Source organism: Doryrhamphus excisus, chromosome 8 (assembly GCF_030265055.1).
Source record: "Doryrhamphus excisus isolate RoL2022-K1 chromosome 8, RoL_Dexc_1.0, whole genome shotgun sequence".
Classification (NCBI taxonomy): Eukaryota; Metazoa; Chordata; class Actinopteri; order Syngnathiformes; family Syngnathidae; genus Doryrhamphus; species Doryrhamphus excisus.
The window spans coordinates 1,120,138-1,145,213 of NC_080473.1; the positions used below are offsets into that span (position 1 = coordinate 1,120,138).

General features: G+C 41.1%; 1 protein-coding gene across 2 annotated transcripts; it reads right to left on the minus strand.

Annotated features, from left to right (window-relative positions):
* Positions 1-676: 676 nt before the first annotated feature.
* LOC131134331 (SR-related and CTD-associated factor 4-like) lies at positions 677-24,981 on the minus strand. Of its 2 annotated transcripts, none has more exons than XM_058079483.1 (18): positions 24,781-24,981; positions 23,906-23,989; positions 23,745-23,789; positions 22,550-22,711; positions 22,333-22,450; positions 22,080-22,204; positions 21,849-21,995; positions 20,864-20,925; positions 20,701-20,779; positions 20,500-20,586; positions 20,333-20,388; positions 17,691-17,872; positions 17,523-17,623; positions 17,317-17,430; positions 17,086-17,242; positions 16,902-16,996; positions 1,222-1,363; positions 677-1,140 (listed from the first exon to the last, which is right to left on the minus strand). In XM_058079483.1, exons 1-18 carry the CDS (start codon positions 24,808-24,810, stop codon positions 770-772), a joined length of 2,157 nt encoding a protein of 718 aa, XP_057935466.1. In that variant the 5' UTR covers positions 24,811-24,981; the 3' UTR covers positions 677-769. The 2 variants fall into 2 exon arrangements, with proteins under 2 accessions (XP_057935466.1, XP_057935465.1); XM_058079482.1 differs by having other exon boundaries at positions 20,321-20,388.
* Between the last annotated feature and the right edge of the window lie 95 nt (positions 24,982-25,076).

Sequence of the window (25,076 nt, forward strand, 5' to 3'; positions counted from 1 at the left end):
TTCAAAAAATATTTATTTATTTATTATATTTAAATTTAATAATATTAATTTGCAGGAATATATAAAAACAATTAAAAGTAAGCCTAATTAAAAAGTAGTACTCCAACATGATGTATTTTATATATTAATATAACAATTCATTATTGTACTTAATTGAAAACAAATTTCTAGAGTTTAGAAATATTTTTGTGAAAATAAAATTTCACAACATTCAACATTTCAAACTGACACCATTCAATTCCATTTAAACTGCAATCTGTTACTATCACATTTTTAATATGCATTATTCATTCTATTTAGTATACATTATATATGTAGTCTTTATATATTATGTAGTTTTTGTGTGGTCTATATTAATAACATAATGTTGACACTGCGTTTTGAAAACATAAAAAACTATACAGTCGATGAAAAGTTGGTTTTGTTTTTAATACCATGGTGGTTGAACATAGGAGTTGCTGCCCTCTAGTGGCAGGACAAGAAAAGGCGTGCGTGTGTGAGTTGTGCATCAAGGATGATTGGTGATTGTGAGCCACGGATTAAAAACTAAACTTCACCTACTGATGCTAAACACTTGAAATGTACAAAATCATAGGAACCAGCATTTACAATATTTACAGCCGGGGGGGTTGGAAGTTGTGGTGGAGGTGGGTTTTTTTTTTGGGGGGGGGGGGGGGGGGGGGGGGGGGTCTTAGTCAAAAACAAAAAGGTTTTGGTGTAAATCAACATCATGCCCCCCCCAGTGTTTATCATTTAGGACCCAGTCCCACTACCAGCCGCCCCTGGGGATGCGGGGTGGGCCCCCGAACGGGGGCCTCCCTCTGAAAGGTGGCCCCACTCGAGCCCCCATCCCGACCTCCGGGGGTGCCGCGAATGGGGACCGGGGGAGCATGGGGCCACGAGGAGGGAAGGGTAGGTGCATCCTGAACCTACTGGGGGATAACACGAGTCCTCCAGGCATCATTTGGGGGGCCATGTTGGGAGGTGGGAGGAAGGGGGCCATATGTGGAGGAGGAGGATGCAGAGGCGGCATCCCCGGCTGGGGGGCCGGTAGGTTCATCACGGTGTGTTTCGGTGAGCCCAGCTTGGGGTCGGATGTTTTGTCAGCATCGGGGGTGGCGTCTGCTGGGGGGTTAGCTCCTGCGTGACAGATGCAGCGTTACAATAACACAACGTGGTTTACAGTGTGTCGGGGTTTATGCTCCCCCAGGGGTGCCTCACCTGCTGCTGTGCTGGGAGGTTTCAAGTCTGGCAGAACGGGAACAGGGCCCCCAAGTGGGGACATGGACACGGGGGACAGCATGACAGGGGGCGGAAACAGCAGTGGGCTTGTGATGGGGACCGGCGGTTGGACTGCTGGCACCTGGAAGACAAAGACCCCCTTTAAAGCCTCCTGGAGAAGGAAAGTAGTGACGGGAACACAGGAGGAACATCTGAGCTCCAACAGTTTGCTCCGGGACGCCTGGTTGACCCCAATTTGGTCAGCATTTTCCAGTTCTATGGTTATTATTTCCACCGGTACTCTGCTATGGTGCAATAACACACAGACACGCCCACACTAATCCTTTGACACAATGATTGCAGTTTCCATTTCTACGGTTATCGTCACCATTTCCAAAGGTACCGTACTATGGTGATATAACACATACACACACTCAAATCCTTTGACACAATGATTGCATTTTCCATTTCTATGGTTATCATCACCATTTCCAAAGGTACTATGCTATGGTGCAATAACACACACAAATCCTTTGATGCGATCACATTTTCCAGTTCTATGGTTATCATCATCATTTCTAAAAGGTACTCAGCTATGGTGCAATAACACAGGCTCACAAATCCTTGGACACAATGATCGTATTTTCCAGTTCTGTGGTTATCATCACCATTTCCAAAGGTACTCTACTAGAGTGCAATAACACAACACATCCTTTGATACAATGTTCGCATTTTCCAGTTCTATGGTTATCATCACCATTTCCAAAGGTACTCTGCTGTGGTGCAATGATTGCATTTTCCAGTTCTATGGTTATCATCACCATTTCCAAAGGTACTCTACTAGAGTGCAATAACACAAACACACACACATATCCTTTGATACAATATTTGCATTTTCCAGTTCTATGGTTATCATCACCATTTCCAACGCTACTCTGCTGTGGTGCAATGATTGCATTTTCCAGTTCTATGGTTATCATCACCATTTCCAAAGGTACTCTACTAGAGTGCAATAACACAACACATCCTTTGATAATTTGTTCGCATTTTCCAGTTCTATGGTTATCATCACCATTTCCAAAGGTACTCTACTAGAGTGCAATAACACACACACACACACATATCCTTTGATACAATATTTGCATTTTCTAGTTCTATGGTTATCATCACCATTTCCAACGCTACTCTGCTGTGGTGCAATGATTGCATTTTCCAGTTCTATGGTTATCATCACCATTTCCAAAGGTACTCTACTAGAGTGCAATAACACAAACACACACACATATCCTTTGATACAATATTTGCATTTTCCAGTTCTATGGTTATCATCACCATTTCCAAAGGTACTCTACTAGAGTGCAATAACACAACACATCCTTTGATATAATGATCACATTTTCCAGTTCGATAGTCATCGTCACCAAAAATGCGAACATTACTTTTTTTCTATTTGTTTTCAACTTTGACACAACGACTTTAAAACACAGCTCAGCTCTATGCTATTCCAATGAGCTTATTCCTCAAATTACTATTACACTGGGCTTTTTTCCTCTCAGTATTCTGCCGTTATTTTTGGGATATTACAACGGTTGCCTGTTGCATTTTTAATTTAGCAACCATTTCAACTGTTATCTTGTATCTTTTCTTCATGCAATGATGGCTTTATTCGCATATTATTATTTTATTAGGACTATTCTGATTGGGAAACAAGGAGCATGGAGTTGCACTAAAGCAAGGACAAACACACAGGAACAGTTTTTCCCCCCAAGCGCTATCGCCACCCTGAACTCTAACATGGAAAACACTGACATTCCTTTCACTGACTGCTGCTGCCTACAAACTACATCACTATTCCTCCCTCATCTGTGCAATCCGTCAATGTCGAAACGCGACTTTGGTGCAATACATTGTTTCTAGTGTTTTTTGTTTGCTATTATTATTATTATTGTATGCACACTGACTTTTCCTAATCGCTTTCTACAATGTGCAATGACAATAAAAGTATTCTATTCTATTAAACAGAAAAATCTAACTTTTTTCCAAGATGTTTGTAAGAAACAAAACAAAGAAAATAGCAGAAATTGAAAAAAAAACAGCTCTAATTTTGCAAGAATAAAGTCAAAATATTACACAAAACTAATTGTATTTTAAAAAGGAAAAATAGCCAAAATTCCTCGGGAATATTATGAAGGGAAAAGTAATTTTAGCAGCACAGTTGAAAAATATTACATCAAATTCATTCATTTTCTACCGATATTTAATATATTTTATAAATTGTAGTAAGAGAAACAAAAAGATTTTTGGAAATTTGGTCATTTTTGGAAAAAGAAGCTGTGGAAAAAGTTGGGAATAATACAATGGAAACGAGAAGCATGCTGACATAGTGCCCTGCGATTGGCAAGGGTGTACCCGCCTCCTGCCCAAAGTCCGCTGGGATAGACTCCAGCATACCCCGCTACGCTAATGGGGATTAAGCTGTACTGAAAATGAAAGAAAACTTGCATCATACAAATATTTGTTTTTCAGTATACTGCATGTGGAATGTTTAGCTGTTCAAAAACTTACATGCACATAGTACATCATGGCTAATTACAGGACGGCATCGTTACCCCCGTCACCACAGCTAGATGGCAGACCTGTGGGAAACCCACCACACCCACGTATCTTTACCCCAGAAACCACGGCGTGTGCTTTTGAGAATGTCTTCTACACCGCATGAAAAGGATTTGAACGCAAGGTCTTGTATCCATTTGTAGGAAAATGTCAGCACCGATATGTTTAACAATAGAAAAAATGCCCCCAGTCTCCTTCAGCGCTCTACTTGGGTGCGAGTACATCCAGTACTCCATACCCGCTACTACATGCTGATTTTTCAGATCATCTCACAAATGTAAGTATGAGTCAATGACAACAGACCTGAACACAAAATTTAGACGAAACGTTTGATTTCGAGCAATAACTTGCAAAGTGTGTCTTTCAGCAACATTGGAGGCTTTTCCACCATGAAGAGCCTTTTCAAGCCACAGCATCTCAGTAGGATTCGGGTCAGGACTTGGACCAGGTCACTCCAAAGTCTTCATTTGCTTTGGTGGACTTGCTGTTGTGTTTTGGGTCATTGTCCTGCTTCAGAACCCAGAAGACAGATGATGTTCTCCTTCAGGAGAACTCATGCTTCCATTTATCACAGCACAACAGCAAAACATCCCCAGGTCATCACACTACCACCACCATATTTTACTGTTGCTACAATGTCCTTTTTTTATGAAATGCCAAAGGTCTTGGGGATCATCAAGATGTTTTCTGGTAAAATGGAAGAAGAGCCTTAATGTTCTTTTTGTTCAGCAGTGGTTTTGGTCTTGGAACTCTGCCATGCAGGCCTTTTTGCCCTGTGTCTTTCTTATGGTGGAGTCATGAACACTGACCTTAACTGAGGCCTGCACTTCCTTGGATGTTGTTGTGGGGTCTTTTGTAACCTCTAGGATGAGTCTTCGCTGTGCTCTTGGGGTCATTTTTGTTTTCACCATTTGTGGAAATTTTTTTTTGATAGATCTTATATACTTTCTTTCTCATTTGTTCCTGAATTTCTTTGGATCTCAGCATGATGCCTTGCTTCACGAAGATCTTTTAGTCTACTTCATCGGCAGGCACGTCCCATTTAAGTGATTTTGGATGGAGAACAAGTAAGGCAGTAAGCAAGTCTATGTGTGGCTACAAAAATTCAACTTGAAATGAAATCGGTTATGTCTTTTGGTTAGGAGCGGGCAATCACTTTTTCATACAAGGTCATGTGCGTTTTTATTCTCCCTAAATAATAAAAGGTTTCATTCAAAAACTGTTGTCATTGACTAATATTAACATTTGTTTGATGATCTGAAAGTGTGACAAACATGAAAAATAAGAAAACAGGAAGGGTGAAAATGTTTTGTTACAATATACATTGTATATTAGAAGAAAACATGACATTGGGACATATGGAGCTTGAATCATAGCAAAGTACGAACTGCTAACCCCCCCATACACACACACACACACACACACACACACAAAGGGCACATTGCCTGTGTTTGTAGTCAGGTGTCATGCACGCAACACAACATACGCAGTTTCATTTACCTCCCAAGTACATACATTTCACGCAACCCGACACTTTGGCCCGTGTGTGTCATGAACTGAACACCATCCATCCTGCTTATGCTGTCAAACCTTTTCTATGCACACACAAAGTGCTTTTGGTTGGCCACAATAAAAGGTCATGCCAAATTGTGTAGCTTAAAGTATTGACCTCAAAAACAATACAGAGTTGCTTTATCATTCATCAATCTCTCCCTCTAACTATATGCCTTTTTTTTTTTTACAAAAATAATAACTGATGTCTGCATTGTGGTTGACTATGGCCTTATACTAGTCCAAACATAAAGAAGGCAAGTTATACAGTATGTAGTTATGTAGTCACAAGGAGGATAAGCATTATAGCAAATGACGGATGTGGTCATTAGGCATCAGCAATGTTATGACACATGTTAGATTCCATTCATTACCTTCCACAGTGCATGGGGACCTGCTACGGAGCCGGCACAGCCCAGCTGACATGACCTGGCTGAGACAGACACGCACGGCTGAAATCAAGAGAGGGGGAGGGGTTCTGATTTTGTGCGGTAGTTTTGACTTCTTTGTACTCCTTCCCCAATTTTCTTGCAACACTCGAAGTTTAGCATAAGTAAATTGGAGAGGCTTTCTAGTCATCTTACAATGCTAGTGGCGGCTTTATGTTATGTCCCTGAAGCGGTCCCGGAGCCTGCCGGATCTGATGTAAACAAATATAAAAGTGACTATAGGGGTGTTATTTCATGTATACAGGGCTCTAATAATTAATGTAAACAGGTTTTACATGCTATAACTATACAAATATTTTGTTCATTAACACTGAATCCAACTTTGTGGAAATTCACAGAGCGCAGTCGGGTTGACAGTAAGCCAACCCACAGCATAGCATGTTCAATGGGTGACATGTCCGTTGAGTATGCTGGCCGTAATGGAATTGTGTACAGATCCTTGGAATGGGGCCGTGCATTATCCTGTTACAATGTGAAGGGGTCGTTGTGGATGAGTGACTTTCAGCACCCCAATCCCCGTACAGTTAAAATGCGCATTTTGGAGACCTTTTATTGTGGCCAGCCTAAGGCCCACCAATGCCATAATAATCATGCAGTCATCTGTGAGGTGGCTGAATTACGAATGTTCACTGCATGCCAAACTAGCATTTAAAACTCTGAAAACATGTTTTGTCTTAACATTTTTGGCTTTTTGGAACGGATTGAAGTCATCCCGTCTGCATTTGTCTGCATAAAATAACTAATGATGGTAATGGTTTTATTTCATTTGAACATGCATCAGATTACAATTGAGTGCATCACATAATCAGTTCACAGTTCCACATGTCCAAAAGGAGTAGGAAGAAGCAAAGCTTATTAAATCCTACCCCTCCATCTGGTACTTTTACAATCAGTAACTGTTACATTTGTTCACTTCCTGCTTTCCATAATACAGTTTAAGGTTGTTGTTGTTTTTTTTAAAACTAATGGACTATGGTCCATTAGTAAAAAAATATATATACTTTTTTTTTTTTTTAATCAGAGTGGTGTAAGAATGTATTTGTCCCCTTCCTGATTTATTTTGTCGCACTTAAATGTGTGTAAAAACGGGCATAGCCCTGTGTGATGAAGTGATTGAATCCTAAAACTACTAACTGGTTGGGCCACCCTTGGCAGCAACAACTGCAATCAAGCCATCAATCCCAACTTGCAATGAGTCTCTTATAGGTGCTTTGTGCTGGAAAAGCCCCCAATATGAAAACAACCCCTCCCCCCCACAGCCCTGTAGGAGACTCATTGGTAGTTATTACCAACACTTGATTGCAGTTAGTGCTAAGGGTGGCTCTGGCACGCTTTAGGAGGCAAACACTTGTTCACATTTTTCTCCATTAATAAAAGTTTAATTTAGAAACTGCATTTTGTGTTCAGCTGTCATCTTGACTAATATTTACTGTACATTTGTTTGATCCTCTGAAACATTTAAAATTGCAAACACTGTTTCACACCACTGCACGTAGTACTGTGGTCACTGGGCATCAGTAATATTAGGTGTGGGCCACAGAACTAAAACAATATTGTTGCATTGCTCAGCAAAACGCTGAGAAACCCTTTCTTTTATATGTACATTACATTCATGTGGTAAAACTCCACGGTTGTGCCTATGCAAAGATATCAATGCTCAATTTTGAACAACACTGCGGGAGCTAGTTGTTAATCTCTACTCGTTAAGTATATTATTGTACGTGGAGCTAGCAATGGTGTACAAACAGGCAGCAGAATTTGATATTTGGCGTCACCTGACCAGATCAGCAATTACACGAAACGGTGGTGTAATCACGTGCAGCGTGCTCACGCCTCAACAGGAATGTCAAAATGCTGCACAACATGTACGGCTCTCACTTTTTAGTTAGAGTGCAAAGAAACATTTTGGCTTTCTGACGGCATTCTCTCTTTAAAACCACGTCAAAAGGTTACACAGTCATCAGCTCTGAATGCAAAGCTGCTCTCCGGAGGCATCAAAGATCCTCCCCAACTGTCAGGATGACTTCAGCATCTCTGACCATGTATCAGGGGACTGGCAGCGAACACAAAGAGTAATAACGTAAATGCAGTAAACACGGAATAACTGAATAAATTCATTGTGACTGAACATTGCCTCAAATGACGTTCTGTGCACATTGAGTGTGTACAGGATGTACGCTATACATAAACATGCAAATAAGCAGTTTTAAGATGCTAAGTTCAAGTGAGCATGGCATGGCATAATGTACAAGTGCATCTCAGTCAATTACAATGTAGAAAATTGATGGCAGTCATTTCTTTCAGAAACATCTTATAGTGTTACTATCATTACTACCACTGATTCTGGTTCACAGCTTATTAAAAAAAAATTCCAACTAAACTCTAATCCAGGGGTGTCCAGAGTGCGGCCGGCAGCACAATCTAAAAATATACCTTAATTAAAAAAATAATCATAAAAAGAACAAAAAAACAGCAGTAAGAGAATCAAGTTTTATCATCATTTTACAAGAGAGTCTGCAAGTCATTAATGCATATACGGGGAAAATAACATTTTAGTCATGTAATGTTGGAATATTAAAAATGGAACTTAATATTTACAAGTCATTAGCAGAAAAAAACTTTTAAAAACTGTGGATTGTGAAAAAGTCATGTAACAAGAATAAAGTCTAAATAATATGGAAATACACTAAATTACAAAAAGAACATTTACAAAACGATATAGTAAACAATTGAGACATTTAAAATGGAATGAAAAAACAGCTAATGTCAAAATATAAAGAGAAAAGGTAATCGCACAGGAATGAACTGGTTATGTGAGGAAAAGTATCCTTTTCATGGCACAGACATTTTTTTTTAGGTCATAGTATTATGAGAACCAAATTTGTAATTCTTTGAAAATTAGGTTGGAGGAAAGTTACACTATGGGAATAAAGTCCTAATATTATGAAAAAAAATATTTTTTAAGATAAAGTTGAATCAAAAATGGAGGGGCTGAAATTGTTTTTTTTTCCCCAAATATTATCAAAGTGGCATCATTTCACTGGAATACGATGGACACCCCACTCTTAACACAACTTCCTGACATACTTTGACTGAGATGCACCTGCATGTATGCACGAACGACAGGACAAGCATCGCATCTTCTTGAATAAAAAAACACTTCCTACCAGTGACAGGATTGCACGGCACAGCAACAACCCAGCCCAAATGCAAAGCAATGAGTGCAATAAAAGCTGTTGGTGGACTACCTGCTACTTTGTTCTCGGGGTTGACAGCTTTTTCATTAGTTTACATCAAGGCAAAAAGCCAACTGTAAAGAAAGACTACATTAAAAGAGAAGGACTTGTATGGAATGTGATTACTTGCTGAAAGAGACTCTATATGCCGTCATAGCAACAGAGGGGTCGGCTCTTACCGGTGTGTCTCCTCCCATCCCATCAGCAGCTCCTGGATATTCCCACGAGCCGGGCGTGCGGGTGGGCGAGTGGCCGGGCGTCTGGTCTGTGATCGACACCCCTGATGGTTCAACTCGCGCATGAATTCACCGTACGCTACTTTAAATTGTTGCTGGCAGAGGCGGCGAGGCAGCTGCACAAGAAACCCACCTACACTTCATAGATCAAAGACGGGGATGTTTTTCCCTTGAACTACTTTCCCACTCACCTTGGTTAGCATGGTGCACTTCTGATGTTCCTCACCTGAGACACTATGAAGGCTTCCTTTAAATGTCACTTGATTGTGCAACATAAGGCCAGCGTGTTTTTCTCTGCTATAAATCAAGGCTAGAAGGTTAAGACAGGATTGGTGAGCTGAGTGCTGACAAGGTAAATGACATGAGAGCATCTAACGCGCCATTCCGACCCTCGGGATTTGAACATTTCATTGAGGTGAAACGGGGCTTATTTGGAAATGTCATTTTAGTTGTCCAGTTTGACCTCTACTCCCTCCAGTTTTGCATTATGAATTTAAGAATTAGCTACCTTTGTTAGTTGGAATATTACAGCGTGGAGGAGCAGACATCTGGCTAACCTTGTTTAGTTGAAGACGGTCCCGATAAAGCCACTTTTTATGGTCAGGGTTTCCTAGAAATACAGATTTGGCACGGTCTGAACACTTTAGAATGGGACCGTGTGTGTGTAACTCCACTTGCTAGCAACTCACACACACCCGAGAACAAACTCTTGTGTATATTTAGATCCTCTTCTGTGTACTCACAGAAGAGGAACCATGCATACGTCTAGTCTTGTTGGCAGATGTGTCAAACTCCACGTGCGTATGTATATTCCCACATCCTTTCCCGTCAACCATGTTAATCATCCTGAAATCATGTGCGAGTCTATTCACCACAGATGGCACCCACACATACAATTGATTAACTTTGGGTCGAGATGGAAGCAAGCAAAAAAGTGAAAGCGCAGCACAATTTCCCAGAGGGAGGCAACAGTGGAACAAAGAGAAAAAAGTAAATGTGGATTGTTTGGAACTTTGGCCACAGGGATGACAAAACAAAACCAAGCTAATAGAACATCAGAAGGTGATGATAACCATAGAGGAGATTAAAAAAAAAAATGATGCGCCATTAAAAGAGGCTAAAAAGCATACAATTACAGTGCGAGTGCCAGCGGAGGAGCCCAGGCGACCCCAGCGACCTCTCCACTTGATAAGCGCTTGGCTTCCATTCTAAGCCAAGCTGCCACCAGTGGCCTTGTCAGATGGCAGATAAGCCTGCGTCTTCACACACAGCCATCTTCCATGAAAGAGTCCCATGCACAGCTCAAATAATGTGTACAGCATTACATAGCACATGTTGTGCGTTTTGGGGGTTTTAAAAATGGTGCAAGTTGCAGTTCAGTGAATATCCATGGTCACCTGAGAGTGGAACATTTCCATATTTTCAAATTTGGTTGTTTTTTCTTTCACTTCATTATAACAAGATATTCAAAAAAAAGTTTAATTAGATCCTAGCAAAGTCAACTGAAAATTTAGATTCTGACAAACACACATGCCAATTTAAATCAGAAGACTGTGTCTAGCAGGGGTCAGGAACATTTTTGGCAAGGAGAGCCATGAAAGACATGATTGATCCACTTAAATGGATTTAAGTGTCTGAGTTTTTAACAACATAATACTGAAGCTAATCAATAACAAATAAAATACTTCTTACCATTAAGGCGACTTCTGGTGCTGCATGGTTTTCCACTGTGCTCTGTATCTTTCCCTCTTTTCGCCATCTTCCGTTTCTGCAGAACTCGCTAGCTGACTATTTGATAAAAGGAGGGAAGTTTACTTCTTGACCTCTCAATGACCCGGGCAGGCTACCACATTTTTCAGTCATAATCACGTTTTGGTGTCGGAGGAGGAAAATATGGGGAGGTCGGCTGGCCTTGGCCCTGGGCTCTGTAACGGAGATTCTGACATGAAAAGCACGTATCGCTCTTCCTGCTGTGGGCCCCTCCCCTCCCTCAACTCAAAGCACCGCTCTGTTTTGTTTGTGACGTTACAAAAAGACAAAGAAGCCAAAGTTAATTTGTGGTTTCAAATGTACACTGCTCATAAAGGGAACACACTCCATTCCCACTGGGTCACAATGGCTGCAGCATTATTCTAACTGTCCACTGCTTTCACATGCTTTGGAAAACAAGTGGTGGTGTTCCACTTTAATTTGGAGTGTGACTCCAAATCCAGACCTGCATGAGTTAATTTCATTTCTATTTATATTTTTGGAGTTTGTCAGCACATTCAACTATGTAAAGACAGAGTATTTAATCTGAATATTTCATTCATTCATATCTAGGATGTACTTTAGTCTTCCCTTGATTTTTTCCATCCGACCATCCATTTTCTATGCTGCTTATCCTCACTTGCGTCGCAGGGGTATGCCGGAGCCTATCTCAGCTGACTTGACCCTGGACTGGTCATCAGCCAATGGCAGGGCACATATAGACAAACAGTCATGCCTATGGACAATTTGGAGTCGCCAATTAACCTAACCTTAATATTATTTTAGCAGTATATTTCTTTTGCTATTGTGTTCTTTGAATTGACTGTCGACCATGCGAATCCGCCATCCTACATACATGCAAATGCAGCATAGCCAATTATGCAAACTAGACGTCGTCATGACATCATCCCAACCCACAAACGCTACAGATTGTAGTCATGTACGGAACGCTGAAAACCCAACTCTTCAACTTTGACAAGCTTGCAAGAACAAGAACCATCACCATCAAGCCGTCATTCACCACTTTGACAGGAACACTCAAAGCAAGTCTCCTTCTTTTCCACTCCATCTTATGGATGAATTGCAGCCATATGCGGAGGATTAATACCAGGGGGGGTTGTTGCCGATCCAAGTTAGGTTGGTTTTGTTGTTGGAGGAGGTTTGTGCATCCCTGAGTCCAGTCCAGTGCAGATCTCCCTCTTTGCATGCGCGCATAAAAACCCTGCTTAAGATCTGACTGAGTTTCTTTCCTTTTTGGTTGGCTAGGTTGGGATATTACCACAAAAGTAAATGCGCCAAGAAGAAAGTACTGTTTTTGTTGGTATTTTTAATTTTCGCATGGTGAAAACTCCAATCCACAGGATAAAACTCGACCAAACACAGTACAGCCGTGCTGGAGGTCTGTGGAAGGTACCAGCCATCAACTTAGGTACCTTGGTAAATGTACAATAGTAATAATTCACAAGAAAATATGAGTATACTTAATGCTTTATACATTCCACTAAGTCGCACACCACTCTGTCAGGTCAAGGATGAGCTGGTTGCAGCGTCACCGGATAGGACAAAGAAATCCCGGCCAAAAGTTAAGTGTAACGACAGCGGTGTACTGTACATATTGTCCAATTAAGGCGGCAGATAAAAGCTTTAGGCACATTTTTATGTTGTGAAGTGCTCACATTGACATGGAGGTGTGTCCGGTGGTCAAGAGAACAACCAGAGGGGAAATCCAAGCTAGTCGGTTCTCGCTAATAAATACAAAGCTACATGAACCAAAAGGCACAGATGGTGTTCAAGTATGACGTAAAAACAGCCACTTCTTCATGCAGGTGTTATTTCAATGCACGTCATCCTTTGACAAACAATGACGCTGATCTTGTTTTATTTCTTCCAGTCCTGCATCAGCACATGTAGCAAAAAGATGCTAACAAGGTGTCCTCTGAGCTTACCTTTTCTTCAATTTTGCTTCCGTTCCTCCAAAGCAGAGCCTTTATGTGCCAATGGCAGGCTTTGAAGACGTATTTATTTCACAAGAACAGAAATGCGGTCATTTCACCAAGCGTGGCTCCTTGGCTGCCACGGTGAACACATTTATTCTGCTCGCGCATCTCAAAAGGAGCAAATGGCTGTCGCCAGCATCAAATAACCATGTTGCCCTGCACCCATGCACATATTCTGACAACGCAGCGACTGTGCTCGCTTTGTGCAGCTCAGATGTTGTAGTGCAGTCACAATGTTCCCCATACATATTTATGTATTTGCGGCGGCCCGCCATCAATAAATTGGATTTGGCGCTACCTGTTCATCCTCGCTCATAAACATTCCTTTCCAGCGTCGTACAATAGATTGCCTCGAAAGACTGATTTTCTTAAAACGCCTCATACACACCTGGTCCGACGGAGAATAAGAAGACGTAGCAGGAGGGATCAGTGTTGCCAACCCCCGTGCATTTAGCAAGTATTCTGACCCTTCCAGAGTCTGTTTTCAAAAAAGCAACAAGCGCCAAATCGAGAGACTGTTTCTGGGTCTTACTGGACACTGAGACGAACATGAAATTATGCATGGCTCTTAACGAGCAGCCGGTGGAAGGTTAATCAAATTAAACCAATAAAATAAACCGTCTACTACATGTAGGCCTGTCACAATAACAACATTTGCTGGACAATAAAGGATACTAGTCTCAACGCGGTTTTAAGAGCATTTTTTCATGAATGTAATGTTAACATCTGGCATAATACTGGGAGTACACCATATCAAAAGCAATACAATTTCATTTCTGAAGAGTATTTAACTCTGTGATTGACAAAACAAAACAGACGCATCCCCCAATGAACATAAATGTCATTTTTAGCAAAAAAAATTGCACATTGTTTTTGGTTCTGAATCAAATTACTTTCATTATTGTCTGAATGTTGAAAACAAAAAAAAAGAGAAATAACCCGAGAGTACTCTAAAGTTGATAGTGTCAATGTAGACGTCAGCTCATTTGCATATACTATTGTGTGTAGAATACACTGAACATGTTTTAACATTTTGGTTTTTTGGATGTAGCAAAATGCTTTTGGTGTACACTAGGTGTTATACCTGGGGAATAACTGCAGGTGAAACCTAAGTTCCTCCGTTTTGTATTATTTATTTCACTGTCTTTGTTCCAAATTTTTTCATGTGACGAATGACGATGCACAAACGAGCTGTAATTAACATCAGATGCGTTTTAGACACAACAGGCACCAAGAAAGTAGACCATACTGCTTCCTTTGTTTATGCAATATGTTTGCAGCCTATGTTTACATGGCTATGGCTTCAAATAACTGGAGTCTGAGCCTCGTGACCCTGGAGAGTCACTGCACCCTCGCGAGTAGGCCTGTGAATACTCTTATTCGCTAGTAACCCTTTCAGGAGGATCACCCATTTGCGTTACTCATCACTCGCTTGCAATATTCCGTGTGTAAACTCGTCAACACCAACATGCATGCATGTAGACGTCAATTTATCACAGCCGGCAAATATATAGAGTTTGTTTTTATTTGGTTTTGTGTGATTAATCGATGTATTGATTATTGTGACAGGCCTAGCTACACGCAACATCAGCCATATGTCATGAATCAGTAGTCTTTATAGTACTAGTAGCATGTACTATTGCCTGAATTAAAAAGCATGTCAAATATTAGTATTAGACTGCTGCTCTTGCAGAGCGTAAAGGGGTTCTGCATGAAGGGTTGTAGCGTGCTCCCAGCCTGGAATAAACGTGACAACAAGGAGAATGTGATTTGAACATTGTGATTGTAGGCTAATTCCAAATGGAACAAACCGCACGCTTGTTAATCATTGTCCTGTCACCGTTCCAGTTCCTGCTTGATCAAAAATTATAACTTTGAAATGAAGGACTTTGTTGGGTTTTAATTAGCGCTGAAAGCATTTTTTTAAAAAAAAAAACAAAACACACACACACATACACACACACACTAAACCCTTTGACAGAAAAACAACTCACCCTTTAAAATGTTTAGACAGATGTTTGAGGAATAAAGGTTTCTGAGTGTGTAGTGAAATGGCTACAAGTTGGTGTTATATTATTTTGGGTTGTCAAGGTTCAAACCCAAAAAACCTGACCATTCTTTGAGTTCCCAACCACTGTTCCGTGGTCCATTAGTAAGTTGCAAGAGCTTATTCATATATTTGGAATTTCAGCAGAAATGTATTATTGAGATATTATTTTCTATAAATGATGTATGTTTGTTCATCTACCTGCGCCAGTGAGTTATAGTCCCCATCCACTAGATCCAGGGCATGATGTCGGTAATTCATTGTCATTCATACAGCGTGTTTGCTGTGAGATTTTTCTATTTTGCAATATGTGCTTTGGCTCAATAAATGTTGGGAAACACTGCTCTAAATGCCAAACCTGGTGTTTGGGAGACATATTTGGCAAAATGCAATTCCACAATACATGAGCCACACCACAGGATAAAACAACTATCTTTGTCCCTCTGCACATACCAGTCTTTTTTTGAAAATGCCACTTTTATTTGTTACACTCCACAGAAAGAGGGTGCGGACTGAAGAGATTTTGGAAAGGACGAAGGGGAAGTGATGGATTTTAATGCCTACGACAAAAACAGCCAACCCCTCATCCAAAACAATAAAAAAGCGTAGTATGGAAAAACTCATTGTTGATGCTAGGCATGGGCCAGTATGAGATTCTGATGGTAACCTTGGGCAGAAATATCACCCTTTCACGGATTCACAGTATTGTACGTACAGCTCAAACATTAAATATATTATCCTTTGAAATCTCTTTATTGACATATAATATATCCATTTAAAATAACTGAATTCTTTCTAAATAATGAAATAAATCAAACGCAGTTTTCAAAGCAATCTACTGTAGCTAATCCTGCAACTCAAGTTACAACATAATAAATATATTCTTAGTTAAAGAAAAAAAGCTAATTGCAATTAATGCAACAAAGTGACTCAAAAAGGTCACAACATTAAGGGTATTTTTTAAACTTGTAATTTCACGTTATTTCATAGTGGCAGGTCAAACGTTTCCGCAAATTTTTGTTTTCGGGTCATGTGATTGTTAGCAACTGAGAAGTTAAGTTGTTGAGTGGAGAATAAACACTTCGTACGACTTCTCCACTCCTTCTCAATCATGTCAGTGTTAACAAGGCAGCTAACAACACTTGTGCTATCTATGCCCGACATATGGCAACACAGCACACACCCGTGGTTACAACACATCCAAGCCCAGTTTCAACTGAGAGGACAAGGCGGGACACATTGCGGCCGTGATGGACCTCCACTTTCTCTCACATTACAGAAACATGATGCTACATTTTAGTGGTTTTGATGTACCGGCCCATGCCTAGTGGATAATGTCACAAATCCTTACACAATGATCTTTAACGATTTTCACTGATATTTTGTCCCGCTGAACAATCCATGTATGGAATGTGAAAAATGCTGCCTATGACTTAACTGTAAAACTGTTCATAAAAACGGCAAGTGCATTGTCAAGTCTTTAGTCTTGTGCTACAGCCGATATTGTAAATGCAAGGTTAGTTGTCTACTGCGCTATTTGACAGCTGGACTGAATGTCACACTGTATTTTCCTTCTGTAATAGTAGCAAATTGGCAGCATATGATTTTCAGGAATATGACTGGTCAATGCTTTTGCATGAAGGAATGAGAAGGTGATTCAGATAAGCTCCACTACTCATGAGAAACGATATTTTATTTTCCCCAACAAATCTCCACGAGGTTATGGAATGAGCCTCCAACATAAAGGCCAGTAAAACAGCACCAAGAGAAAGGACAGCGTTAAAAGACTGCATTAGCGTTACCTGAATCTGGGCTTCCATCATCCCATCTGCTGGTGCTCTGTCCGACACGCCGTTCACAGCAGTCTGCATATTCAGGCCCGCAGCACTTTTCCACTCTGAGGAAGAACAAACAAGAGCCAGCCTGAGAAAAGCACAAGTCGTACGACATACAATCCCCACTGATATGGAGGACTCAGGCATTTACCTTCACTTAGTGTGTCAGGGTCCAGCATCCCGCCTTCTCGGTAGCCCTGCAGCTCCTCAGCTTTCACTTTCCCCCAGGGGATGTAAGTGACCCCACGCTCCACGTCCCAGAATTTCTTGTGCGCTGGTTTTATACCTTTGTTCAAAGCCCACGCAATCTGGGCAGGAGCACAAAGCTATCAGTAAATGGAACCAAAGTAAAGTGAAGGCAAGACAGTTCCAGATGTGCTACCTTTACAGGCTTCTGGTTGACCTTGTATGAACCACGACTGAGCTTGTTCAAGGCGGTGTAGGCGTCCTGTCTGTGGACCATCACGATGTAGGCACAACCTCTCGGAGGTATCATCTGCCAACGAAGAATAGAAAGATAAAAGAAATGTAAGAGTCCACCTGCTGACGAAGGTCAACGTCGGTTAAGGTGAGGGGGTCCAGACTTACATTGATGGAGTCAATCTGGCCAAACTCCTCCAGAAGGGAGGTGACGTCAGATTGTTGTGTTTTCTTGTCCAGCTGCCCAACCCACAGTGTTGTGCTGCAAACTTATTAACAAGACAAACGATTACTCCATGCAAAGATCCATGGAGACTTCGAGGCAGGAAGACGTACCACTAAGCGTCTGGCTCTTGATACTGGGCAGACCCTTCTGTCTCCGCTCTCTGTCACGCTCCCGATCGGGTCTGTCCCGAGAACGAGACCGCCAGCGGCGGTCTCTGGAGCGACTTCTGGAGCGTCTGTGCCTGGACCTTCTTGAGCGTGATGATGAACGTGACCGCCTCCTTCTGGGAGATCTAAGTGAAAGATTGATGGGTAGTTTCAGAACAATTAACCAATCATCCAATCAGTAACTATTTTGGTATTTGATTACTGTTATTTCCAGACTATACTGTGCTACCTGTTCACATGCTAGGAACCATCAACTAATTTATGGCTAAAACCATACAGTTTTACTTACAAAAAAGCAGTGGATTTGCGCAAAAGGAGCTAATATCACATGTTGTCAAGAGATGATGTGTTTTGATCTGACAAATCTTAAGTTTGACCAATTGTAGGATTATTACAGCTTCTGCTTGGACTGCAGCAGCCATTGAACTCACATCTCATCAGAGCTAACGAGTGATGCTGGTAACTGTAGGTTGAGTGTAGTTAGGACTGCAATGTTTTTAATGTCTTCCTTTGTAAATATCCCATGTTACAATATGGACGCCTGCAACTTATAGACCATTGTGGTCTACAAAGTACAAAAAATGTTTTGTCTTTAAATTTGGTGGCTTACAATCAGTTGTGGAATTCTGTACAGTCAATCCTCGTTTATGACGGTTACATGGTTACACACCCGACCATGTTAACTGGGTTTCCACAAAGTCAGATTCAACATTAACAAATCCAATATTTTCGTAGGTAGAGCACATAAAACCTGTTTATACGTTTTAATACAGTTTTTACCACTATTTACCACACACCGGAGATTAAATAACACCCTTACAGTCCTCCTTACACACCTATTTTTTGCTTATACCATGCACAACATGGTGTTTTCTGATGTTGCAGACCAAAACACTGTTTGTGTTTGGTTCATATTGATTTGGTTTGTCTAGGATGAATCAAAGCAACAAGCTTAAGCTTTATCGACTTAAATAAATAATTATTAGCTGCCGTCCTAGTTTATTTCCTTAAATGAAAAGTGCACTTTTAAAAATGTTTTCCCATCATTGACAATTCAGATGAACAGATTAAATGAGGGAGCTAAGAGAGCATGTAATGGAACGCACCTATTCTGCTTATAGAGCCTTCTGAGGAAAAACAAACAAACTCCAAAAACAGAAAACAATTCTCCATTTCCATAATATCACCTGCATATTAACCAAGCTACATTGACATTGTTATTATCATTGTTACACCAAACAACTACTTTACCGGCGTAGTGGTGACACCTCGCCACAACACACCGGCTAGCTTCACCACACACTCGTCAGCGCCGTATTAACAATGCCTCAGGCCACTGCCAACAGGGGCTGCCGCCACTGATGCTGTGTTTTTGTTTGAGTTTGGAAAAGCTATGCTAGGTGTAGCCTTCCTTTCTATATTGCTATGTGAAATCCATAGCAGGAAGTTCTGCTATTGCGTAAAATGACTAAAATACTGGATGCATTACATACATGATGTCATGAATGTACCTGTTACTACATGCTACAGAATGGATAGAAAACCATAAAACCTTATTGAGTGTTTTGGGGGCGTTTTATAGGTGGGTCCCATTACGTGGGCTGATGCTTATTTTTAATGACAAAGTTGCTGAGAGCACTGCCAACATTTAAATTGTATTTTATTTACAAAAGCACATGACCCAGTGTGCTCATTTGTCATACGTGTTATGTTTGAGTAGAACACTTGTAAAAAAAATTACTAAGAGGTGAAGCTAATGTACTTGTACTGGTCATCGGCTGGTGAGCTACTGCTAGCTTACGTGCTATCTGTTGGAGAACCCTGTGATAGTGTCACTGTCTACAGTGCTAGTGTTATGAAGACAAGGCTGAAGTATTATATTGATGACAATGGATGATTGACGAACGTAATAGCCACGTGCAGCTCTGAGTTAGCTAGATGCCACCAGCCAGGCATGTAAACAAAGCGGAATGATCACACACGCTGGCAAAGGTAGGTTTAGCATTTGACAAGCTGTTAATTGACGACGCATTTTATGAGCTATTGTTCATTCTCCCGCATAATGCGGAAGTGCCAGCAAGGCAGACAGGCGTTTCCCGGTGCATGCTTATCAAACTAAAGTCCAGTGAAACGTTTTTATGATATTTTAATCGTTTTCAAACAAACTGTGGTCAACATGTGCGAAAATAATACACTATATATGTATCGATATAGCATATATGTCAATTCATACCATATATTACTTCAACTTGTTTTCAATTTTCAAATGAAATTTTTTAAAAAAACTCATTTTTAAGGTGTGGTGGCTTTTTTTGTAGTAGCACATCGCCAAGATCAAATACAATTACAACACTGGATATCCAAGTAATGTATTGTGTCTTTTCGGAGTAGAAATGAAGGTATGTCTATTCAGATATAACACTACTCTAGTCAGGTGGGAAAATATTTCCTCTAAGATGGGCAACATTTTTTTAAATGTAGTTTTCCTCACTGGTTCTTTAAAGGATCAAAACATTTGCTAATTTACTGTAGCATGCAATCTGATCAAAACAACAAGAATAGACTCATCATACCGTGAACCAGACCTTGTTCTCCTGCCTCTTCCTTCTCTACGTGTAGATGGTTCCTCCCTTGAATCCACCTTTTAGACATTGACAAAATAATAGTGTATAAATACAAAATACATCAACAACAGCAAACTGGGCTTCAATCAATGCTTATTGGATAACTGTGATATGACAGTGAGGTTTACCTGTGATCTTGAGTTTTGTGTGTTATTTCTGGAGTGCTGTCCATCCATCATCATCTGATATTCAATATGATTTCCACCCCCGCCAAACTGACAAAGAAAAAGACAACACAATGAAAACAAATGAGTACAATCGGGAAGACTGCATAGAAGTGTTCATACTGAAGGAGTTTGGGAAGATGAGCCATAAAAAGTGGAACATACCTCGTTGGGTGCAGGCTGTCCCATTTGATGTGGATCAACGGTCTCCATGATGGGCATCTGTCCAGGGAAACCCCTGTCTCTGCAAATATTACAGAAGGTGAACATTTCCTCTTAATGAGCCAATTCCTCTTAAATAAGCCAATCCATCCATAAAGTTCCTTACATAGTGTCCTTCGTTGCTGCATCCTCAGGTTCATCATCGTAGTCAAACCTGCCGAGGAGTTTCTGAAGAAACCATTCACCAACAGTTAGCAAGGATGTGATAGACCATTCAATTCGCATCTAGATCAGAGGTGGGCAAACTCGCGGGCCGCATTGAGTGAACAAAATTAGCCGGGGGGCCAGCCTATATACTTGATACACGCACACTGGTTTAGCTTATAACGATCCACCTGAAATAATTAGTCTTATTTTTTTCTGTAACAGTGTCATACAAACTGCTATGTGCTTGTGTCACTTTTGTCAGGAGCACTTCAAACATAAACATGGCCGTGTTTGTGTTGGCTGTTGGGAACGGAAACCTGTCCCACAGTGTTTGACCATCCTTAAACGCACCATCTATCCTTTTCCCGTGCTGCAGCTAGTCTACAATATTGTATTTTTCCCCTTTTTCCTTCACCTCATATTTTCTCCCAAATGTTAATACTACGTGGGAATGCATAAAGGTAAGATTTGATGACGTTTCCCCCAGTGCTATTGTGTATATCTGTGGTACACAACCTCTCTGAAAAACAGACTCCAGGCTGGTACTGGGGGATGGCTCTGTATTTTGGTTAGTGCTTTTCCTGCCTTGGTTTTACACGGATATAATGTGCGCATGTTTTGCTAGAAAATCTTTCCTGGTTACTAGCGAGCGAGCAGGCTGCTGCTATTTACTTCGATTCTCATCTACAGGCATGGTAAGCTACAGAGCATGTGTCATTCCCCCGGCAGCCCAGATTCTCACGTTAAGAGACTCAACGTCTACTGGTGGCTAGTCTTGCGATATTCTGTGCATCTCTTCGATTCATACGGCTTTATGGTGCATTACTTGCTGGTCAAACCGGATATCCGATTACAACTGTTTATCGTTCACAACCCTAACAGTTAGTGGTGGTCAGTTGCTGTTATGATGTGTTATAGGCAGTTCACTGGAGCAGTCTGACTACCTCAGCCAGGGAGCTTCTATCTTCTTCTGCGTGTGCAATAAGCATTTGGGGCTGGACCCCTGCCATCTGGGACGGGTGCGGCCCATTGGTGTTATTGAGCATGCAGGTCTTCTCTGCCTGCTGCAAGTTCTGAAGCATCTTCTGGAGCTACAGGAATGATCAGGGCTTTCGTCAGGGGGAGTGCTGTAAGTCCCACAGAAGATGTGCCATTTGAAATGGGTTCCCACTCACCTCCTGACCGTGTGAGGACTGGAAAAGCTGAGCCACAGCAGCTAAGGCGTCAGAAGTGGGCATCTGTGATAAAGTTGGCACAACTGGGGCCACCATGGGGGGAGGCTGCGGCGGCTCTGCGGGAACTATTGACACAAGGAAAAATGATCCAAGGTTAGAATCTATTCATCGTTTATGTACGGTCAGAAAATGGCAATTCTTGAACCTGAAACAGATGCTTCTATTTCCTGCAAAAGGTACTTTTCCCCTTTACCTTCAAGTGAGGGTGCAGGTTCGATGACGCCATTAGCCATGTCCATCAGAGGCTGAAGGATGTCCATGTCAAATACGCCATTCTTCTGCCACAGGTTCAACACTCTGACAATTTTAGTCTAACAAAAGGGCACAAAAGGGCAATATACCAAGATGAGTGACTTTTAATGCTTGATTGGGGTCACAGGAGTGCATTAAATGCTTAGCAAGAGATATACCTTATCATCCTCTGGGCACTGGTAAAGATTCTGGAAGGTATCTGTGAAGTTTTTCAAAAAACGGGGCCCAAAAACATCTTTGTCGACACCAAACTGATGACGTGACTGGCGAACGATGGAATCAACCACATACAAGCCAGGGACTTTCAACTCTGGTTTGCACTGAATAAAGCAAAGCACTTTGATTAGGAGGGATCACAGGGTGTCACCAGATTAAAACCTGACGAGATTTCTCATTCAGAGAAAAAAAAACTGTCACGACAACTTAACCACATGATAAATGAAAATAAAATTGATCATTTTGCACAATGTGCATGTGTGTCTGTTTTCCTCCTCTCTCGCCTCCCAACAGATGGGAATCGGATTCACTCTGTGCGGTTCAGTACCAATTCAGAGCAGCGGCGTTCCGCAGAACAATGCCGTACAGAGTGACACCTCTTGTCAGTCATACAGCCGTTTTGTCTGTGGGGGAAGGCGGGGCCCACAAGCATATAAGCACACAAAGCAAAACAGTGGTGCTTCGTGACGAGTCATGCAAAGTAGCAGGGTAGAAATTAGGAGGGAAAAATATGCTTGCCAAAAGCCGAATTCAATATATAGTAATTGAAAAAATGTTTAGACCGCCTTTTTTCATCAGTTTCTTGTTCATTTTAGAGCCTGTCACAACTAAAGGTACCTCTGTTTGGACAAAATATAATGACAGCAACAAAAAAAGCTCATACATGTTTCATGTTTTAGAAGTACAATACTATAACATCATGACGTGATTTTGGTTATCAAGAAAACCATGGACTTTGCTAGACAGCAGTGATTAAATTAAACTCTTACAGGCTTTTTTGTTATCATATCTGTCCAAACAAATGTACCTTTAGTTGTACCAGGCATTAAAATTGATAAATAAACTGAAGAAACATGGCTGGTCTCATTTTTTTCATGATTGTATATCATCAGTGGTTTACTTGGTCTCCAAAAATGTTAATTACATTCTTTAGCATCAATTTGTGGGAAACTAAACATTTCAAAACACACCTCATATCCATGTCGCCGCCACGACGCTATGTCTGTCATGACAAACCCTACGACTACAATGTTCCGTGGATTTCTGATGTGCACACACTTGTCAAAATTGTTTTTCCCGGGGATGCATTCAATGCCTACATCCACAGTATACTCATGCATGTTATGATATACATACCCTCTTGATGAACTTTTCAACAATCTGGACAACATGTTTGTAGAGCTAAGGAAAAAAAACATGGAAATCAGCCACTGGGTACAGTAATGATATGCACAGCAAACACCTCCAAACAGGTCTAACAGCATACAAGTTATGATTATTTGGAGTAATCACTATACCTTGATGGCTTTGATGGCTGACTTTGTAACGGACATCATCTTCGCGCGAGATATAGGAGGCTTCATGTCAATCATGGAGAACAACTGAGGGGGAAAAATCAGACATTGGATTTTTGTAAAGGGTAAGCAAATCGGGAGGCACAAGCGTCAAAATTACCGTGTTCACTAAGCACTAACTGGTTGGAACAGTTTGAAAGCTGCTGTCACGAATGCCTGATTGCCCAGTGATGATAAAAACTCCAGCGATAATGAAATGTAACGAGCATAAATACATTGTAAAGGATTTAATTTTAAGTGGTTGGATCTTTGTGACATCCGACGTGTTTTTCAATCACCCCCAGGCGTCAGCAATTGACAAAAAAAACGGAATAACATGGCAAAGTACAGACAAAATGACCAGTCGTCATAACCGGTGTGGCATAAAACGCAAAGCAACTGTTACAACATATATCGATTCCCTTCAACGACAAATGCTATACGTAATGCTGAAGATGTGACTTAAAACGGGATACGGTTAATTCGTCAACAATCAACAAATTAATAAGTTTGCGTATTCTACCAGTTAGCCTACCTAGCGACCTCCGCTAGCAGTTAGCGTAGCATTGTGATGGAGGCCTTGCGGCCTCACACTGCACAGGCCGTCAACGACAACACGGTGGCAAACAGATCACATTTATGGTTTAAAAGTGACAATGCACATTTAATAAAAGCCGATTCAAAATAAGTCTATATGTTATGCGCCGTATTTTAGTCGGTTTAGTGTGACTGTACGAGTGTGTTAACAGGTTAGCATTAGCATTCCGATGTACAAGTGTGTTAGCATTAGCATTCCCATGTCGTCCTTCGGACTGGTATGTTGCACGGGTAAACTTTACCTCCACGTTGAACGCGTTCACCGCTTCCATTCTTCTTTATTCAACTGAATGCTGTACTCGTTTAGAGTAGTTTTCTCTTCCACTGCTCGTAACCATGTAGAGCAATACTTTTAATAGCAAAACAACCATTCAAGTTCTTCGAGGATCACATAGCTCGCTGGAGTCGAGCCGTGGTACCGCCCCGATACGTGCTATCGCGTCTCTGACGTCACACAAGCGTGTTGACGTCATTGGGTACTACATTTGACTCACAGAACATAGCCACATTATTTTGAGCAATGTGTCATTTAAATTGA